The following is a 20,165-nucleotide window of genomic DNA, read 5'->3' as shown; positions in this document are numbered from 1 at the left end:
GGCGGCGCGATGATGACGTCATCGCGCCGCCTGAGCCAGCCTCTGATAGGCTGCAGGCATTAGTGCCTGCGGCCTATCAGAAGAACAGGGAAGGGACACGCCTCTCCCTCCCCTGCCGCAGCACAGGAATCCAGGATGGATATGGAGATGAGCGCTTCCACAATGGAAGCGCTCATCTCCTACTGCCCCCCCGGCCCCCCCACCGCTGCCGCAATTACATCCAGGGCCGCGCCGCCTGTGGTGATCGGCGGTGCGGCCCTGAGGGATAAAAAAAAATAATATATTGTCTGGTTGTTCTAGGGGGGGGTCCAGACCCACTGGCCCCCCCCCTGTAGGTGCGCCACTGGGTACTACTACTCCCTTTCTGGATTTTTCGTATAGAGAGACTTATTGATGGATACCAGCTGGTCTGGTTACTGCCCTCCTGCCTCACACCCAAACATCTAACATCACGGGCACCCATCTACCACCAGGCAGGAGCCCCTGAGGAAAGGAAGGGTGCTCTCTCTAGTCACTGGACGGCCCCAGGGAGAGCCAGAAGGGAGGAGATCCCCACTGTGACTTGTGAGTACTAAAACCACCTTCTGGGCCAGAACTACCACTCTCATCCTCCTCCATGCACTTGCTGGTGGGGCGCTGCACATGCGGTAAGCTGCTGAGGCCTGTGATTGATCAAGTCGCCTCCCGTTCCTGCAGCCACTGAAAGTGGTTGGGAATGGAGCCGTGGAGACGTGAGTTGTTTTTTAAAGGGCCCCGTAGAAGTGAATGGAGCGGTGGCCGCGCATGCATGGTGCACTTCCCATTTATATCAATGGGACCTCCGAAAATAGCCAGCGCACTGCTCGCTTTAGGAATGAATGGAGGGCGGCCGCGCTTGTGCGGTGTGCCCTCTCGCACTTTGCAAGCTCAATTCTTAGAATAGGTGCGGGTCCCACAGGTGGGAGCATCACTTATCAGATATCACCTAGCAATATGCACAACATGTCCAAGATGGGACAATCCTTTTAACCCCTTAGTGATCACCAATACACCTTTTTACGGCGCTCACTAAGTGGCCTTAGGCTGGGGTACCCCGTGGGCTCGGCTCTTACATGAGAGCCGCGCTCCTGCTCTAATAGCATGGACCAGCAGGAGCGCCAATCCGGGCTGTTTAACACCTAAATGCCGCGGACAATGGCACCCACTGCATGTAAGCGGTGACAGAGGGAACAGACTCCCTCTGTATCCCATCAGCAGCCCGCGAATGTGATCGTGGGGTGGCCATTTGTGTATAGGCCGGCTAGGACCTGGTGTAGGCCCCAAGCCTGCCTCGAGTGTTTTCCAGCAGGCTGTGTCTCTCTGGTATCGCTGTAGTCGTTCTGACCCAGAGAATAAAGATATTATGTTATTTATACTGAAAAATGAACGTAGTAAAATTTATAATGTAAAAAAACGCAGTAGCGGTATTGCTGTTCTTTACCATCTCGCTCCCAGAAAGAGTTTATAAAAGTTAATCAGAAAGTTCTGTGTACCCCAAAATGGCGCCATTAAAAACTACAACTTTTCCCGCAAAAAAAACAAGCCCTCATACAGCTACGTAGATGGAAAAATAAAAAAAGTTATAGCTCTTGGAAGGGAACAATGAAAAAAGGAAGAAAAACACTTGGTCTGTAAGGGCCAAAACAAGCTGCTCACTAAGGGGTTAATGTTCAGGGGGACAGGCCGGACGAACCCTTTAAAGGGAACCTGTCACCGGGATTTTGGGTACAGAGCTGAGGACATGGGCTGCTAGATGGCCGCTAGCACATCCGCAATACCCAGTCCCCATAGCTCTGTGTGCTTTTATTGTGTAAAAAAAACACGATTTGATACATATGCAAATTAACCTGAGATGAGTCCTGTATGTGAGATGTCAGGGACAGGACTCATCTCAGGTTAATTTGCATATGTATCAAATCGTTTTTTTTACACAATTAAAGCACACAGAGCTATGGGGACTGGGTATTTCGGATGTGCTAGCGGCCACTTTACATAAAATCGCGGTGACAGGTTCCCTTTAAGTGAGTGTTCTGCACACAGCCAAGGGTGCTTATGTTGATAGTTTTGGAACTTCCATATAAGTGAATGGTGAGAACAGCGCATGCGCAGTCACTTCTCTATTCACAGCAGCCTCGTGACGTGGGCTCAGGGGACCCGCGTTCTTTAGGCTACAGAAATGAAGGTGGTCACAGCCGCACAGCGCAACTCACACGTTTGCCGTGACCCCAGAATTGCAAACAATCCGGCAGCAGCTTCTTGCGAGTTGGGCCGCAGCCCCGCACATTCCTATGGCCGCCCTGCCACCAGCAAGCTTTCGCAGTTTGAAAGCGTCAGATCTGCTTACGGCTTTGGCCCTATTTGGCCGCGTGGAAACTGCGCCAAAGAAAGGACCTAAGCTTTCTTTGAACGGTCTGTTATATAAAAAAAAAAAATTGGCGTTAACGAGGTTTAAACATTCAAATTGACTTCTCAGCGTCCGCAGGGACCTAACACATCCAGTCACTACAGACACTGCCATTGGGCGACGCAGTCACGTGATATTATGTGCTATGAAGGCTAGGTCACTGCAGCCTAGTCATATGGAGACAACAGGCTACCGTCTCCTACCATTCCCTACTGATTTGACGGCGCAGCGCATGGTGGCAGACACTTTTCTCCACCGGCTGCTGCTAGCTATTTACTACACTTTACGCGCATGCGCGTTGCCTACAGCTGCCTGCTGACCTCGCCGAGAGCAGCCCGTGACGTCACTCGCTGCCGCCTCGCCGCCCAATCGCTTTCGCGCTAGCCTCTGCTCCCGGCTGCTGATTGGCTAACGCGTTCCGTGCTTCCGCCCTTCACACATATAAAGAACGCGAGCACCCCCATCACACCTCTGTCTGACGGACAGTGCCGCCATTTTGTGGTTCGAAGCAGCGCTTTTCTGGTGAGGCATGATATTTCTGGAGCTATGAAAGTAAATAGGTCAGGAAGTTGAGGCCCTGTGTCAGAGGAAGGCACCTGCGGTTTACTGGGCAGCGTGTAAACAGCTCAAGTGTAACCTACATATAGGTCTGGCTGGAGATGCTGGGACCGTCTGCCCTGTTTAGTTCACTGGTACAGGAAACCTTACTTAGAAACTATAAGTCTTTGATTCATTCTCAAAGACAATGCCTTAAAGGCACCGACTCATAGCAGTGCACTAAGCTGTGCAACAGTTACTCTGCTTGCTGTCAGTGAACGAGCGAAATCCTATTTTCAGGTTGAAAAATGGCATCTAAGGGAGTCTAATAGCTTTCTGTTAGTTTTTTGTGGTGGAGGTAAAAAAAAGGGGGGGGGGAGGGTTGCTTTTATTCACTGCAAGCAGAGATGTTGAAAATGGTGATAAATAGCAACACTAAGTGGGGTCACTTATCAAAACCGGCATCGTACGTCGGCTTTGATATCCTACCCTGGGTCACCAGGGCATGTGCTAAATTTAGGAAGAGGAGCACGCTTCATCCTACATGATGGCCATCCGAGGGGCCGATGGCTGCACCCAGTCCCTTTTTAGAAAGCGGTGGGGGAGGCCACTTGTGCCTAAATGTTGGCGAAATGGCGTTTAAAAAGTTGCAGCTTTTCCACGGTACTTTCTGGGATAGGTGGTCATCGTAAATGGCCCCAAGAGGTCCTGCACCATACGGTTCTGTGTTGTGCAGTTTTTCAGCCCCCAAAAAGGGTCTTAAAAAATAATCTTTACATTTTTTGAGATGTCACATAGTGTGTTTTACCACCACCTTTTTGCCTTGTGTTTTTCTTATAGGTAAATATGTTCCCCCATCTGGTTGATTTCATTTCCTCTCTAGAGCAGTACCGGCACAAAAATTATATTACGGCATAAAAAAAAATACACACTTTTTTATCAAGCAGGGCAGAAACGCCAATGGAGGGCTGTGGGGAAAAACCGCCAGACTTGGAGCATGCCGCTATTAGATAAAAATGCTATTTACCCAAAAACGCATCTCAGAGGCTTCCACGTAAAACCTTGAGCTGGCGCCTTTTTTCCCCCCAGAGAAATGTACGAAAGACTGCAAAAGCGGGAGATCCTCTGGTGATCGGCACCCGTGGCCAGTGCATTACCGTGGCAGCTGGGAACCTATCCAAGGCCAGATAGATTATTAAACTTTTTTTTTTTACGGTACTTTTTAGTTTCCTTAGGGACCGGGACTTGTACATTCAATCTTCTGAATACTATTGCAGTCTAGGGGACTTTTACAGGCTGCCTGTCAGGCCGTGCCTCGGGCACAGCTTTACAGGCAGTTCACTATGAAAGGCCTTCGCAGGGCCCCGGGCTGTTATAGCAACTGATTGGAGCCCCGCAATTTCGTAGTGGGGGCCTCAATAAGAGGACAAAGGGAGCCCCTCCTTCTGTCTAACCCTACAGATGCCGCGGTCACTATTGACAGTGTCATCTCGGGTTAACTGGGATCGGAGTCATCTCAGTTGCAGGTCACTGCCGGTGGATGCCCACTGCCTGTACTATACCTCCAGCACCTGCTGCGTATAAAGCGAGGTCAGCGTGTCAGCCCGCTTCATAACGTTGCATAGTGTTAAAGGGTTAAATATGAATATATGATGTTTCATAAATAATAATAAAGACTTCCCTGTTCTCTTTAGATGCAAGATGAATTTCCCGCGGCTTATCTCATTCACCAAAGCTCGTGAGAAATCAGACTTGTGGGAAAATGGAGAACAGAGAAATAAGAATTCATCCCGGAGAAGTGAGCCGACCATTTCTGGTGAGGAGGCAAAAGCCTTCTATGAGGGTCTTCTTTCAAATGAAGGGGGGCAGTCGTCTTCAAAAAAACCTTCTCGAAAACGGAGGCGGGTCACCTCTTCACATGTGGGAACACAAGGACAGTCCCAGCCCAGAGCAGCCATGACCCCATCGGGTGCCACAGACCATCGGAACGGCCACCAGCTGCTAAAATGTTCACAACTGGGAGACCTGAAAGGTGTGAAGCGTCTACTGGAGAAGGAGAACTGCGACCTCAATTTTCAGGATGGTTATTACTGGACGGCTCTGATGTGCGCCGCATACGCAGGGCAAAAGCACGTAGTGACTTATTTACTGAAGAGGGGTGCAGCCTGGGTTGGGGTATGTGAAACCACAGGCAAGGACGCATTGACCTTAGCAGAAGAGGCTGGACATCAGGATGTTGTCCAGATCCTACAGGATTCCTTGAGAGGTCATCCTCAAGACTTAACACCAAGGTGAGTGTTTGCGGTCAAGAATATGGAAGGTACAAGCAACACAGTAGCAGGGATCACTTCACCGACCGTACAATAAGAGGTAGATCAGAGAGCCACGTTGTCTGTACCACTCCTAGGGCCAACTGAGGATCTAAACAAAATCGCCATCTCAGATGTGAACAGAACCTAGCTGTATGAGAGCTGCCGGTACCTGAAGTCTTGGTCTAAATATTTCTGAGTTGTGACCGTTCTATTTCTATGCACTTCTATGATAGTCACATATTCTGGATTATCGGACAATCGGGTCCCCTTGAAGTTGGAAAGTTAGTTTTACTATACTGTATTAGAACTCTTGCACAAGGCTGTTGCCGGAACGTCCTGCCCTCTGTTAGAACGGTCTATGCTTGTCCGCAAAACAGACAAGAATAGGACACATCCAATTAATTTTTTTGCAGGGCCACGGAACGGACATACGGATGCAGACAGCACACAGCGTGCTGTTCGCATCTTTTGCGGCCCCATTGAGATTAACGGGTCCACTTACAATCGGCAAAAAATTTGGATCGGATGTGGACCACAACCGTAGTCGGGGGCATGAGGCCTTATGTTATGTGGAAACTGTGCCAAAAAGTGTTAGAATTAAGTGACTACCTCATCTATATGCCTTACTAAGTGCACAGCCATAATTTCAGGTTTCCTGATGCGGTTTTGGAATCTGTACTTTATATTTTCTCTCCTTTTTACGATTCACTCCTGATTTTGGCTTCCAAAACTGCATCAGGAAACCTGAAGTGTGACCGTCCCGTAATGCATATGGTTGTCAGGGGGAGAGAGATGAGGTTACCAGTTAGGATCCTCTATCAGGCCTCATACACACGACCATATCTATTTTGTTGCCCGCAAATCACAGATCTGCAAAAAACGGATACGGTCCGTGTTGCATCAACATTTTTTTCCAGACCCTTTGACTACAATGCGTCCGCAGTCCACATTTTGGCGGACAAATATATAGAACATGTTTTAGCCTTTTACAGAACAGACATACAGTTGCAAGAAAAAGTATGTGAACCCTTTGGAATGATATGGATTTCTGCACAAATTGGTCATAACATGTGATCTGATCTTCATCTAAGTCACAACAATAGACAATCACAGTCTGCTTAAACTAATAACACACAAAGAATTAAATGTTACCATGTTTTTATTGAACACACCATGTAAACATTCACAGTGCAGGTGGAAAAGGTATGTGAACCTCTAGACTAATGACATCTCTAAGGGCTAATTGGAGTGAGGTGTCAGCCAACTGGAGTCCAATCAATGAGATGAGATTGGAGGTGTTGGTTACAGCTGCCCTGCCCTATAAAAAACACACACCAGTTCTGGGTTTGCTTTTCACAAGACGCATTGCCTGATGTGAATGATGCCTCGCACAAAAGAGCTCTCAGAAGACCTACGATTAAGAATTGTTGACTTGCATGAAGCTGGAAAGGGTTATAAAAGTATCTCCAAAAGCCTTGCTGTTCATCAGTCCACGGTAAGCCAATCTATGATACGTAAAACACTAAACAAGAATGGATTTCATGGGAGGATACCACAGAGGAAGCCACTGTTGTCCAAAAAAACATTGCTGCACGTTTACAGTTTGCACAAGAGCACCTGGATGTTCCACAGCAGTACTGGGAAAATATTCTGTGGACAGATGAAACCAAAGTTGAGTTGTTTGGAAGAAACACACAACACTATGTGTGGAGAAAAAGAGGCACAGCACACCAACATCAAAACCTCATCCCAACTGTGAAGTGTGGTGGTGGGGGCATCATGGTTTGGGTCTGATTTGCTGCGGCAGGGCCTGGACGGATTGCTATCATCGAAGGAAAAATTTATTCCCAAGTTTATCAAGACATTTTGCAGTTGAACTTAAGGCCATCTGTCCACCAGTTGAAGCTCAACAGAAGATGGGTGTTGCAACAGGACAACGACCCAAAGCATAAAAGTAAATCAACAACAGAATGGCTTAAACAGAAGAAAATACGCCTTCTGGAGTGGCCCAGTCAGAGTCCTGACCTCAACCCGATTGAGATGCTGTGGCATGACCTCAAGAAAGCGATTCACACCAGACATCCCAAGAATATTGCTGAACTGAAACAGTTCTGTATAGAGGAATGGTCAAGAATTACTCCTGACCGTTGTGCACGTCTGATCTGCAACTACAGGAAACGTTTGGTTGAAGTTATTGCTGCCAAAGGAGGTTCAACCAGTTATTAAATCCAAGGGTTCACATACTTTTTCCACCTGCACTGTGAATGTTTACATGGTGTGTTCAATAAAAACATGGTAACATTTAATTCTTTGTGTGTTATTAGTTTAAGCAGACTGTGATTGTCTATTGTTGTGACTTAGATGAAGATCAGATCACATTTTATGACCAATTTGTGCAGAAATCCATATCATTCCAAAGGGTTCACATACTTATTCTTGCAACTGTATGGATGTGGAAAGCACACAGATCATCCGTGTGCTTTCCGTATTTGTATTTTCGTTCCACAAAAAGAAAGACTATGCCCCCAAAATGTGGACAACTGACCCATTGAAAACAGCTTGTCAGCGAATAAGGCCCCTTTTAGACGAGCGAGTTCCACGCATTGGACTCGCAGTGTGATTATGCGGCTGCCCCTGTTCTGACCTCCCAGCCCTGACAGAGGCATAGCATGATTTTGATTTATAATGCTATGTAACCCTTAGAGTTCTGTAATGTATTGCATAACACTGATATAATGCTGTCACTGTTATACAATAAATTCCAGATCTCTAAGGGTTACATAGCATCATAAATCAATATAATACTATGCGACCCGTCAGTGCTGGGTGGTCAGGACAGGAGCTGCCGCATACTCACACTGCGAGTCCGATGCGTTTGCTTGTTTGAAAGGGGTCTAAAATGCTGATAGCACACGGATCTCATCCGTATTTTGCAGATCCACAGTTTGTGGACTGCAAAACAGACATGGTCATGCACATAGGGCCTTAGGCTACTTTTACACTGGCATTTTGGCTTTCAGTTTGCGAGATCCGTTCAGGGATCTCACAAGCGGTCCAAAACGGATCCGTTTTTGCCCTAATGCATTCTGAATGGATAAGGATCCGCTCAGAATGCCTCTGTTCCATCTCCATTCCGCTTCGGAGGCGGACACCAAAACGCTGCTTGCAGCGTTTTGGTGTCCGTCTAATGAAACTGAGCCAAATAGATCCTGACACACAGTGTTAGTGAATGGGGACGGATCGGTTTTCTCTGACACAATCTGGCACAATAAAAAAACGGATTCGTCCTCCATTGACTTTCAATGGTGTTCAAGACGGCTCAGTCTTGGCTATGTTAAAGATAATACAAACAGATCCGTTCTGAACGGATGCAGACGGTTATATTATCTGAACAGATCCATGACGGATCCGCACCAAACACGAGTGTGAAAGTAGCCTTAGTCGCCTTAGAGTTGAGAGCTGCAAACATAAAGTGGGGCTTTCCCTATTTATTCGCCTAGTCTGCCATCCTTGGCAATAACCATAATGTCTGTTCTATATGCAGAGCACATCCACCGGAAAGAAAATACTGTAACGTCTGCAAGACTGATTACCAAGAAGACAGCATCGAAACCCATGAACGATCCACCGTGCACCTCTTTAACACCAAAAAGAAATATCCTCCCACCTACTACGTCATCCCACAACATAACATCGGCTATAAGATGATGCTGAAGGAAGGCTGGGACTCTGAGGTGGGGCTGGGGCCCAACGGCACAGGCAGGAAGTTCCCTGTTCAGACAGTTCTCAAGAGAGACCAGAAGGGTCTTGGTTTCCAAAGCAATGAGAAGCCAAAAGTCACTCATTTTGCTGCTCACGACACTTTGGCAGTAGCCAGGCCGGGTATAACGCGCAAGAGAACTGAACGAGTGACTACTGTCGGCAGGAAAGAAGAGAGAAGGAGGGAGGCAAAGGCTAAGACCTGGGAGCGAGATTTGAGGACTTATATGAATATAGATCTGTAGGAGCTGCGCACTTTCATGTCTGCCCCCGAGCCATGACTTTGTTAATAAACCAGACTTTTTAAAGGGATTCTGTCATCAGAAATTACTCCTATAACCTAAACATATGGCAATGTCCCTAGTAATTCAGTGAATCCTAGAGTGACTTTATCAAATGATCCTGTGGCTCTATAATCATAAAAAATATGTTTATATCACCTGTCAATCACTTCAAAATGTGTCCAAGGGGACGTCTCATGCTGAAAGGTGCCCAGCTGCAGCCATCTCGTTTATGTGCCCAGCGCCGCCTCCTCAAGTGAAATTGCCACCCTCCCTTTTATTATATCCGCCTACTTCCTACATCTGCCTTGTTTAGCGAAGTGCGCATGCGCCGGCCGGCGCACTTCGCTCGAACCTCCACAGACCGCCTTATTACAGCCCATCCCAGCCGGCGCATGCGCACTTCGCTAAACGAGGCCGATGCCAGTAGTCTGCACGGGGGGCGCATCAGGTTATACCTAGTGCGCACGCGTGGGATCTGGCTGAAGCGAGCGGAGGTTACAGAGGCGGCCACGAACTGAAGTAGGTGGATATAATAAAAGGGAGGGCGGCGATTTCACTTGAGGAGGCGGGGCTGGGCACATAAACGAGATGGCTGCAGCTGGGCACCTTTCAGCATGAGACGTCCCCTTGGACACATTTTGAAGTGATTGACAGGTGATATAAACGTCTTTTTTATGATTATAGAGCCACAGGATCATTTGATAAAGGCTATGTGCTTCCCTGGCCACAAAGCACTGAGAGAATGGGGGCCAAAGCTGAACTCTTGCACCAGGGCCCATGAGCCTTTAGCTACACCCCTGAATCCTGTCTATTGTGTGATACTGTCTGCTGAGCTGTGCATGTCGTTGTGTAGCTCTAGCCTAAAGCTGACTTGCAGCAGTAAAGAAAAATGGCTGCGTTGTTATGGAAACCTGGAGTAAAACTGTGTGTATGTGGAGACTAAGGGCCTGCAAGCTTCTATTGGCTAATAAGGGACATGTGACCGTGTGTATGGCATTTGGGGCCTTGTATTGGCTAATGCAGGTCATTTTTTGGGAATATCTCAGGAACGGTACTTCCTGGAGAGCTGAGACCCGGTCTAAAACCTTCCCGGACACCTGATGTACCTGTGTGCCAAATTTAGTGAAGATCGGTCCAGTCGTTTGGTCATGCATAAAGAACAGACAGACGTCTAGACAGACAGAAACTCATTTTTATATATAAGAGATATAACGTCTTCTCTACAGAGGGGGCAACATAGCACACCAGAACCTGTAAAAAGTAAATTAAAGAAAATATATTAGGACAAAGAATTTTTAAATAGTAGGGCACACCACCATTTAGGTCACACGGATGGTTAGTACAAGAATATTTTATTTAGTATTGTATAACATATAATATCTAACACATGCAATAAATATCACTAAAACATGCAATTAATAGCTATAAAATTATTAAAAAAATGGTCATGGATACTGGTATAGCATTAGAATCAACTGGATAAATACAAATGCAAAGTCGCTTGAGGATTAAATAGTTCCAATATAATGTCCCAAACGAAAAATCCAATCCAGGAAATAAATGTCAGTATGAAAAGTCACTTGTAAGGTAGTTATCTGTATATACGCATTACCACTTGATTGCGGTAATAGCCGCAAGTAAAGCGCGCACTAGACAGTATTGAAGTGATTGTACTCACTGTTTTGGATAGTATTCGGTATCACTCGTGGCGTCCCACGTACAGTGACAATCTTTGGAGGCTGCAGTATAATTGCGGTTTTCAAATTGCAGCAGCGAAATTATTTTGAAGTAAAACTTACGGGATCCTCGGTGGTTGTAGTTGGATGTGCCGTCTCAGAGTTCACCTGGAGGTAAGTGCTTTCTGTGTGTTTGTTCATATATTCAGAGTGACCTTTCACCAGGAAATAACGGACTCAACATAAATCGGCAGGTATCCAGCTTTTTACAACAGACTGCAGGTTCACCGATCCCTTACTTGAAGCGCTTATTCGTCTTTGTTGCTGTACTTTCAAATCATGGGGCTCATTACCATACGCGTTTCGGAGGCTAAGGCTCCTTCTTCAGTGGTTAAATTCCCATGAAAGTGGTATATCCTTATATACCTGTACAGGTGTGGTTCTAGTTGATTGATTAGCTACACCCAATTTGTGGGAAGTAACATAAATTTCTATTCAAATGCATGATGACTTAAAATACTTATATTACTTAAGATAAAAACCTTGATTAAAAACGTATTAAATCAACATTAGCTTTATATTTAACATGTGTTATAGATAGTTTAGAAAATGATATATTTTTTGCACAATAATAATGCTTAAAAGTATAATAAAACAAAATTGTTGCTATAAAACAAATACATTCTTATTCTATACCTCGTATATACTACATTTTATAATGTTTATATCCTAACACCTAACTGTGATATATTGTACATACTGTTGCTAATCTGAATCTGCAGAGAGAGCGCAAAAAACAGACATATCAGCCGCCATGCGGTAAACATGCGGTTTATTAGTGCGGTAATTAATGTCATTGCGTTTTCACTATATTTTTGATCTCTATCTGCACCAATATATCTATATATTAGTTAGGGCCCCCAGTTTCATATTGATCTCATATAATTGTATAAAAATATAAAAATATAAATATATAAAAAATATAAAAATATTATATTATTATTAGCTGAATTTTAAAAAGATTTCATACATAAAACAGTGATATGATGAATTAGATAGAAAACTCGGAATGCAAGGCGGAGAATAGTATATGGTGGGAGAGATGTCCACCAGGGGAAGACCCGGAAAACTATAATAGTCCACGGGTCTCTCCCTGGTGAAGGTCTACCCCACCCAAAACGAATCACAGGAACCCATAAATTTCTATTTCTGCGTTTAGGCCCGCAGGAAGCAGAGTATTGAAATCAAAAATATATCTTGACTCAATTCTCGACATTCTTTTTATATGATCACCTCCTCTCCAATCTACTTCTACCTTTTCAAGGGCTGAGAAGGTAAGTCCCTTAGGGTCTTGATTGTGCATAGTTTTAAAATGGTTCGACAGGGTATGTTTTTCATACCCCTTTTTTATATTTGAAATATGTTCTGCTATGCGGACTTTTAATTGTCTCTTGGTTCTCCCCACATATTGTCTTTTGCAGGGGCATTGTACTATGTAAATTACACTATTGGAGTTGCAGGTAAGAAAGTCTTTGATCATGTGTTCATGTGGGTTCGTCATAGATTTTACCGTCAATGTTTTTTTAGGGAATGTAGTATTTTTACATCCCATACATTTACCACATCGAAAAAAACCAGTGGTATTTGTCCATTCCTGTATGGACGAGCCTACTTTACCTTTATTTCTTTTTGGAATAGTAGGGGCTACCATTAATGCTAAATTGGGTGCCTTAGTAAACGTGATTTGGGGAAATTGAGGAATTAGATGGCCTATCACTTTATCTTTGTTTATGAAGTGCCAATGCTTATTAATTATATACTTCTCCGCCTTGCATTCCGAGTTTTCTATCTAATTCATCATATCACTGTTTTATGTATGAAATCTTTTTAAAATTCAGCTAATAATAATATAATATTTTTATATTTTTTTATATATTTATATTTTTATATTTTTATACAATTATATGAGATCAATATGAAACTGGGGGCCCTAACTAATATATAGATATATTGGTGCAGATAGAGATCAAAAATATAGTGAAAACGCAATGACATTAATTACCGCACTAATAAACCGCATGTTTACCGCATGGCGGCTGATATGTCTGTTTTTTGCGCTCTCTCTGCAGATTCAGATTAGCAACAGTATGTACAATATATCACAGTTAGGTGTTAGGATATAAACATTATAAAATGTAGTATATACGAGGTATAGAATAAGAATGTATTTGTTTTATAGCAACAATTTTGTTTTATTATACTTTTAAGCATTATTATTGTGCAAAAAATATATCATTTTCTAAACTATCTATAACACATGTTAAATATAAAGCTAATGTTGATTTAATACGTTTTTAATCAAGGTTTTTATCTTAAGTAATATAAGTATTTTAAGTCATCATGCATTTGAATAGAAATTTATGTTACTTCCCACAAATTGGGTGTAGCTAATCAATCAACTAGAACCACACCTGTACAGGTATATAAGGATATACCACTTTCATGGGAATTTAACCACTGAAGAAGGAGCCTTAGCCTCCGAAACGCGTATGGTAATGAGCCCCATGATTTGAAAGTACAGCAACAAAGACGAATAAGCGCTTCAAGTAAGGGATCGGTGAACCTGCAGTCTGTTGTAAAAAGCTGGATACCTGCCGATTTATGTTGAGTCCGTTATTTCCTGGTGAAAGGTCACTCTGAATATATGAACAAACACACAGAAAGCACTTACCTCCAGGTGAACTCTGAGACGGCACATCCAACTACAACCACCGAGGATCCCGTAAGTTTTACTTCAAAATAATTTCGCTGCTGCAATTTGAAAACCGCAATTATACTGCAGCCTCCAAAGATTGTCACTGTACGTGGGACGCCACGAGTGATACCGAATACTATCCAAAACAGTGAGTACAATCACTTCAATACTGTCTAGTGCGCGCTTTACTTGCGGCTATTACCGCAATCAAGTGGTAATGCGTATATACAGATAACTACCTTACAAGTGACTTTTCATACTGACATTTATTTCCTGGATTGGATTTTTCGTTTGGGACATTATATTGGAACTATTTAATCCTCAAGCGACTTTGCATTTGTATTTATCCAGTTGATTCTAATGCTATACCAGTATCCATGACCATTTTTTTAATAATTTTATAGCTATTAATTGCATGTTTTAGTGATATTTATTGCATGTGTTAGATATTATATGTTATACAATACTAAATAAAATATTCTTGTACTAACCATCCGTGTGACCTAAATGGTGGTGTGCCCTACTATTTAAAAATTCTTTGTCCTAATTTATTTAAAGGATTGGGCGAATCCTTTTCTGTAGGTGCACCCACGTCATTCTTGAACAGGTGGTGAGCCCTCTCTGAACTCTTTTTGTATTTTTAAAGAAAATATATGTTTGTGTGTGTATATTTACATGTGTGTATATATAATATATTGTATTAGGAAAGTCTTCATGTTGTGGCCTTGTGCTGAAAAAAAGTCGTTCCCCCCCCCCCCATCATTTTGAACTCAATACCCCATAATGAGAAACTGACAATCGAATTTTAGAAATTTTTACAAATAGGAAAAAAAATAAAAAATTTGCATGGACATAAGTATCCAGACACTTTGCAATGAAACTTGACATTTCTCCCATTTCTATTGATCATCTCTGAGATGTTTCTACACCTTGATTGGAGTCACCTGTGGTAAATTCAGTTGTTTGGGCATCATTTGGAAAGAAACGGCCCTGTCTATATAAGGTCTCACAGCTGACGATGCAAAAACCAAGCCATGAGGAGGAAAGAACTGCCTGTAGAGCTCAGAGACAGGATTGTGTGGAGGCTCAGATCTGGAGAAGGGGACAAACACTTTTGCTGCACTGAAAGTTCCCAAGAGCAGAGTGGCCTCCATAATTCTTAAAAGAAGTTTGGAACAACCAGTCTTCCTAGAGCTGGCTGCCCCACCAAACTAAGTAATCGGGGGAGGAGGGCATTACTAAGAGAGGTGCCCAAGAACCTAATGGTCACTCTGAGCTCCTGTGTTCAGAAGGGAGAATCTTCCAGAAGGTTAACCATCTCTGCAGCACTCCTCCTTGGCAGATTGGCCAAGAAGAAGCCTCTCCTCCGTAAAAGGCACATGCATTGACTGTAAAAAGACAGGGAAAAATTTGAGTGGTATAACTAGGTATAATTAGTTGGTATGATTAGTGCTACCAAATATGCATAGTTTTACATGTTTTTACAACTTTTATACAATATTAGGATGTCTTGTGTAAAATAGGTTTTTATATTGGCGTATTCCAAGAGCCAAAATTTATTTTTCCATTGTTTTTTTGGGGTACATGGGATTTATTGATTAGCATTTTTTTTCTTAGGGACAGGTAGGAAATAAAACAATTCCATTGTTGTTTTTTATCATACGGATTACAGCAAACACGGCTGCTCCAAACCAAAAAACGTGAGTATTTGATTTTACTGAAAAATTACATCGGGCACAAAAAGGGTGAATTAATGCAATGAATCCAATTGAATTGCCCAACCCATATACACTGCTCAAAAACATAAAGGGAACACTTAAACAACACAATATAACTCCAAGTCAATCACACTTCTGTGAAATCAAACTGTCCACTTAGGAAGCAACACTGAGTGACAATCAATTTCACATGCTGTTGTGCAAATGGGATAGACAACAGGTGGAAATTATAGGCAATTAGCAAGACACCCCCAATAAAGGAGTAGTTCTTCAGGTGGTGACCACAGACCACTTGTCAGTTCCTATGCTTCCTGGCTGATGTTTTGGTCACTTTTGAATTCACTCTAGTGGTAGCATGATACGGAGTCTACAACCCACACAAGTGGCTGAGGTAGTGCAGCTTATCCAGGATGGCACATCAATGCGAGCTGTGGCAAGAAGGTTTGCTGTGTCTGTCAGCGTAGTGTCCAGAGCATGGAGGCGCTACCAGGAGACAGGCCAGTACATCAGGAGACGTGGAGGAGGCCGTAGGAGGGCAACAACCCAGCAGCAGGACCGCTACCTCCGCCTTTGTGCAAGGAGGAGCACTGCCAGAGCCCTGCAAAATGACCTCCAGTAGGCCACAAATGTGCATGTGTCTGCTCAAACGGTCAGAAACAGACTCCATGAGGGTGATATGAGGGCCCGACGTCCACAGGTGGGGGTTGTGCTTACAGCCCAACACCGTGCAGGACGTTTGGCATTTGCCAGAGAACACCAAGATTGGCAAATTCGCCACTGGCGCCCTGTGCTCTTCTCAGATGAAAGCAGGTTCACACTGAGCACATGTGACAGACGTGACAGAGTCTGGTGACGCGTGGAGAACGTTCTGCTGCCTGCAACATCCTCCAGCATGACCGGTTTGGCATTGGGTCAGTAATGGTGTGGGGTGGCATTTCTTTGGAGGGCCGCACAGCCCTCCATGTGCTCGCCAGAGGTAGCCTGACTGCCATTAGGTACCGAGATGAGATCCTCAGACCCCTTGTGAGACCATATGCTGGTGCGGTTGGCCCTGGGTTCCTCCTAATGCTAGACCTCATGTGGCTGGAGTGTGTCAGCAGTTCCTGCAAGACGAAGGCATTGATGCTATGGACTGGCCCGCCCGTTCCCCAGACCTGAATCCAATTGAGCACATCTGGGACATCATGTCTCGCTCTATCCACCAACGTCACGTTGCACCACAGACTGTCCAGGAGTTGGCAGATGCTTTAGTCCAGGTCTGGGAGGAGATCCCTCAGGAGACCGTCCGCCACCTGATCAGGAGCATGCACAGGCGTTGTAGGGAGGTCATACAGGCACGTGGAGGCCACACACCCTACTGAGCCTCATTTTGACTTGTTTAAAGGACATTACATCAAAGTTGGATCAGCCTGTAGTGTGTTTTTCCACTTTAATTTTGAGTGTGACTCCAAATCCAGACCTCCATGGGTTGAAAAATTTATTTCCATTTTTTTATTTTTGTGTGATTTTGCTGTCAGCACATTCAACTATGTAAAGAACAAAGTATTTCAGAAGAATATTTAATTAATTCAGATCTCTGATGTGTTATTTTTGTGTTCCCTTTTATGTTTTTGAGCAGTGTATATGTATATAGTTGTCAAAAAGTGAAATTTCCATCTGATATGCCATTATTTCATGATCAGTACAGGTTCTGGGACCACCATCAATCCTGAGAGTGAAGGGGCCACAGCACAGGTATAGCACCGTGTCCTCTTATTCCCTACACGGCGACATCCTGGCCACCTAGCCGTGCAAGGATCTTCAGTTAGGTCCTATTTAAAGGGCAACTAAAGCCAGAATCCAAACACACATTTCTGCACTTCAGCAGCTTTGCAAGGCTAGGTAGCATGTGGCGGTATGCTGGAGATCGCACTACATATATAGTGTATACTCACAATTGTCCTGATATTATATTTATGGCTATAGTGTATACAGAATGTATGTACCAAGCGTGGCCTCCATTACATCTCTGCAGAGGTTGTTACCCAGCTTTCCTAGACTGAAGAATTCCAAATGTGCCTAGCTATGTAGTGATGAATCGTATAGCTAGAGCAACTTACTGTTCTGGAAAAGCTGGCTGACAACACTGTAGCGCTGCATCGTGGACAACGGATTATGTTGTCCTGGTGCCATATGATAGATTCACACAATATATCAGAGTGGCATTGTGTATATATTTTAGAGGCCTCCATCAGCACCCTGGAGATTGCTACCCAGCTTTCCCAGAATGCCAGATCAGCCTATATATGAATTGCTTAATCCCCCACATTGTAGAATACCTAGCTGGGTTTGATAGCCAGTATCCTGGGAAAAGCTGAGTAAGAATACCCGTGACAAGTCCTCCATGATATAGCATAGTTAGACAGATTTGTCATTCAGGGTCCCAGGAAAGCTGGGCAACACCTTATGTGGAGCTGTAATAGGGACTGCTAAATACTAAGTCCATCTGAATAAATCCTTTTCCTCATTCCCAAATAGTGCTATTGCTAGGCAGATTTGCCTTTCAAGGTCTTGGGGAATCTGGCTTGCCACCATATGGAACTGGAATGGACCGCAGAATACTAAATCTACCAAGACAGGTCCCCCCCAACTCCTAAATAGTGCTATAGATTTGCAGTGCTTACAGATTTGCACTTTAGGGTCCTGGGAAAGTTGGGTTACCACCATGTGGAACTGTAATAGACTGCAAAATACTAAAACTACCAAGATAAATCCCCCTCCCTATTGTTAAATAGTGCAATAGGTAGGAAGATTTGCCTTTCAGGATCCTGGGAAAGCTGGGTTACAACCATATGGAACTGTATTAGACTGCAGAATACTAAATCTACCAAGATAAATCCCCCTTCCCAGATATGGAGGTCTGTGTGCGATCCGTCCGGTGGCTTTCATTGCCTTCATTTGATGGAAATGCCTCTTCCAATTTTATCATTGTAGTCCATCTATAATGGACAGTTTTGTGATTATTATAATTAATTTTGTTCCATTCATTTATTTTTATTTTTTTGCAAATACAAAAAAAAAGAAAATACTATATAAAATACTATAATGCAGCATTTATACTCTTAAAAAGCCAGCCCGTACAATTTACTGTGAGAGAGAGAGATATTATTCAGGTATTTAGTAACAGAAAATCCTCCTATTACTAACAGTGGGCTGTGTAGCTTACTGGTTAGAGCATATGCATCCAATACAGAAGGTCCTAACTTTGAGACCAGGCAGTGACAGTTTAAAAGCAGAGAGAGAATAAAAATTAAATGTGCATGGGTTACCCTCAAGCATTGGGGATACCACCCCACCCCCACGTCCTTATAGTGCTGACAGGGACTCCTGAAGGAGCACAGGCATTTCAATAGAACTAAGCCCTGCTCTTCTCCCAGAATTTACTGTTGAGTGTGGGCACCTGGCCGTTATGTAACCGAAGATGGAGAGCAGTGGGGAAATTGATCTGGCATAGACTTTAGTTTTGGGTGCACGGACCGCCAGAGAACCAACTTCTTTATTAAATTAGGTGCATCTCGCTCCGGCATAAAGTTGCCAGTCTTGATAAATGTCCCTCGAAGTGCTTTGTCTGCAAGATCTCTCCAAAACTGCTAATGTTAGTAGTTTGGGGATGTGCACTATAGTTACTGTATTTGTGTTATGTTTTTTGTGGGGTTTAGTTTCCCTTTAAGTGAAGTTTCCTGCACCAGCATTGCGGCCCCTTCATTCTTAGAATTGGTGGGGGCCCTAGAGGGCGGACCCCCACTGATCATAAAGTGATGGCAACCTTTTAATACATTTGAGACCCGCTGGGAGTTGTAGTTTCGCAGCAGCTGGAGACCTAATGGCAGATGCAGACCTAATAACATCTCAACGTTTTTCTGATACTGTCCAGCCTGGGTAGTTGGGAATAAAATGTATTCATTATACAGGGTAAGCCATTTATATGGATACACCTTAATAAAATGGGAATGGTTGGTGATATTAACTTCCTGTTTGTGGCACATTAGTAGATGTGAGGGGGGAAACTTTTCAAGATGGGTGGTGACCATGGCGGCCATTTTGAAGTCGGCCATTTTGAATCCAACTTTAGTTTTTTCAATAGGAAGAGGGTCATTTGATACATAAAACTTATTGGGAATTTCACAAGAAAAACAATGGTGTGCTTGGTTTTAACATAACTATATTCTTTCATGAGTTATTTACAAGTTTCTGTCCACTTATAAAATGTGTTCAATGTGCTGCCCATTGTGTTGGATTGTCAATGCAACCCTCTTCTCCCACTGTTCACACACTGATAGCAACACCGCAGGAGAAATGCTAGCACAGGCTTCCAGTATCCGTAGTTTCAGGTGCTGCACATCTCGTATCATCTGAAGGCAATCGTCTATGCTGTGAAGATACGAGATGTGCAGCACCTGAAACTACGGATACTGGATGGAAGCCTGTGCTAGCATTTCTCCTGCGGTGTTGCTATCAGTGTGTGAAGAGTGGGAGAAGAGGGTTACATTGACAATCCAACACAATGGGCAGCACATTGAACACATTTTATAAGTGGTCAGAAACTTGTAAATAACTCATGAAAGAATATAGTTACGTTAAAACCAAGCACACCATTGTTTTTCTTGTGAAATTCCCAATAAGTTTTATGTGTCAAATGACCCTCTTCCTATTGAAAAAACTA

At 43.8% G+C, this 20,165-nt stretch overlaps 1 protein-coding gene across 1 annotated transcript; it reads left to right on the top strand.

Moving 5' to 3' along the window:
• The first annotated feature begins 2,849 nt into the window (after positions 1-2,849).
• GPANK1 (G-patch domain and ankyrin repeats 1) lies at positions 2,850-9,438 on the top strand. The gene is made up of 3 exons (XM_040405839.1): positions 2,850-2,944; positions 4,654-5,250; positions 8,816-9,438. Exons 2-3 carry the CDS (start codon positions 4,661-4,663, stop codon positions 9,273-9,275), a joined length of 1,050 nt encoding a protein of 349 aa, XP_040261773.1. The 5' UTR covers positions 2,850-2,944; positions 4,654-4,660; the 3' UTR covers positions 9,276-9,438.
• Positions 9,439-20,165: the final 10,727 nt, after the last annotated feature.

This window comes from Bufo bufo, chromosome 8, assembly GCF_905171765.1.
Source record: "Bufo bufo chromosome 8, aBufBuf1.1, whole genome shotgun sequence".
Classification (NCBI taxonomy): Eukaryota; Metazoa; Chordata; class Amphibia; order Anura; family Bufonidae; genus Bufo; species Bufo bufo.
The sequence above is the reverse complement of the archived record's forward strand: the minus strand, read 5'-3'. Positions and strand labels throughout refer to the sequence as shown.

Excerpts from the sequence above, each read along its gene's own strand:
- GPANK1 (XM_040405839.1), top strand. The coding sequence starts at position 4,661 with ATGAATTTCCCGCGGCTTATCTCATTCACCAAAGCTCGTGAGAAATCA. Across the intron at positions 5,251-8,815 it reads CCTCAAGACTTAACACCAAG|AGCACATCCACCGGAAAGAA; the intron begins GTGAGTGTTTGC and ends TTCTATATGCAG.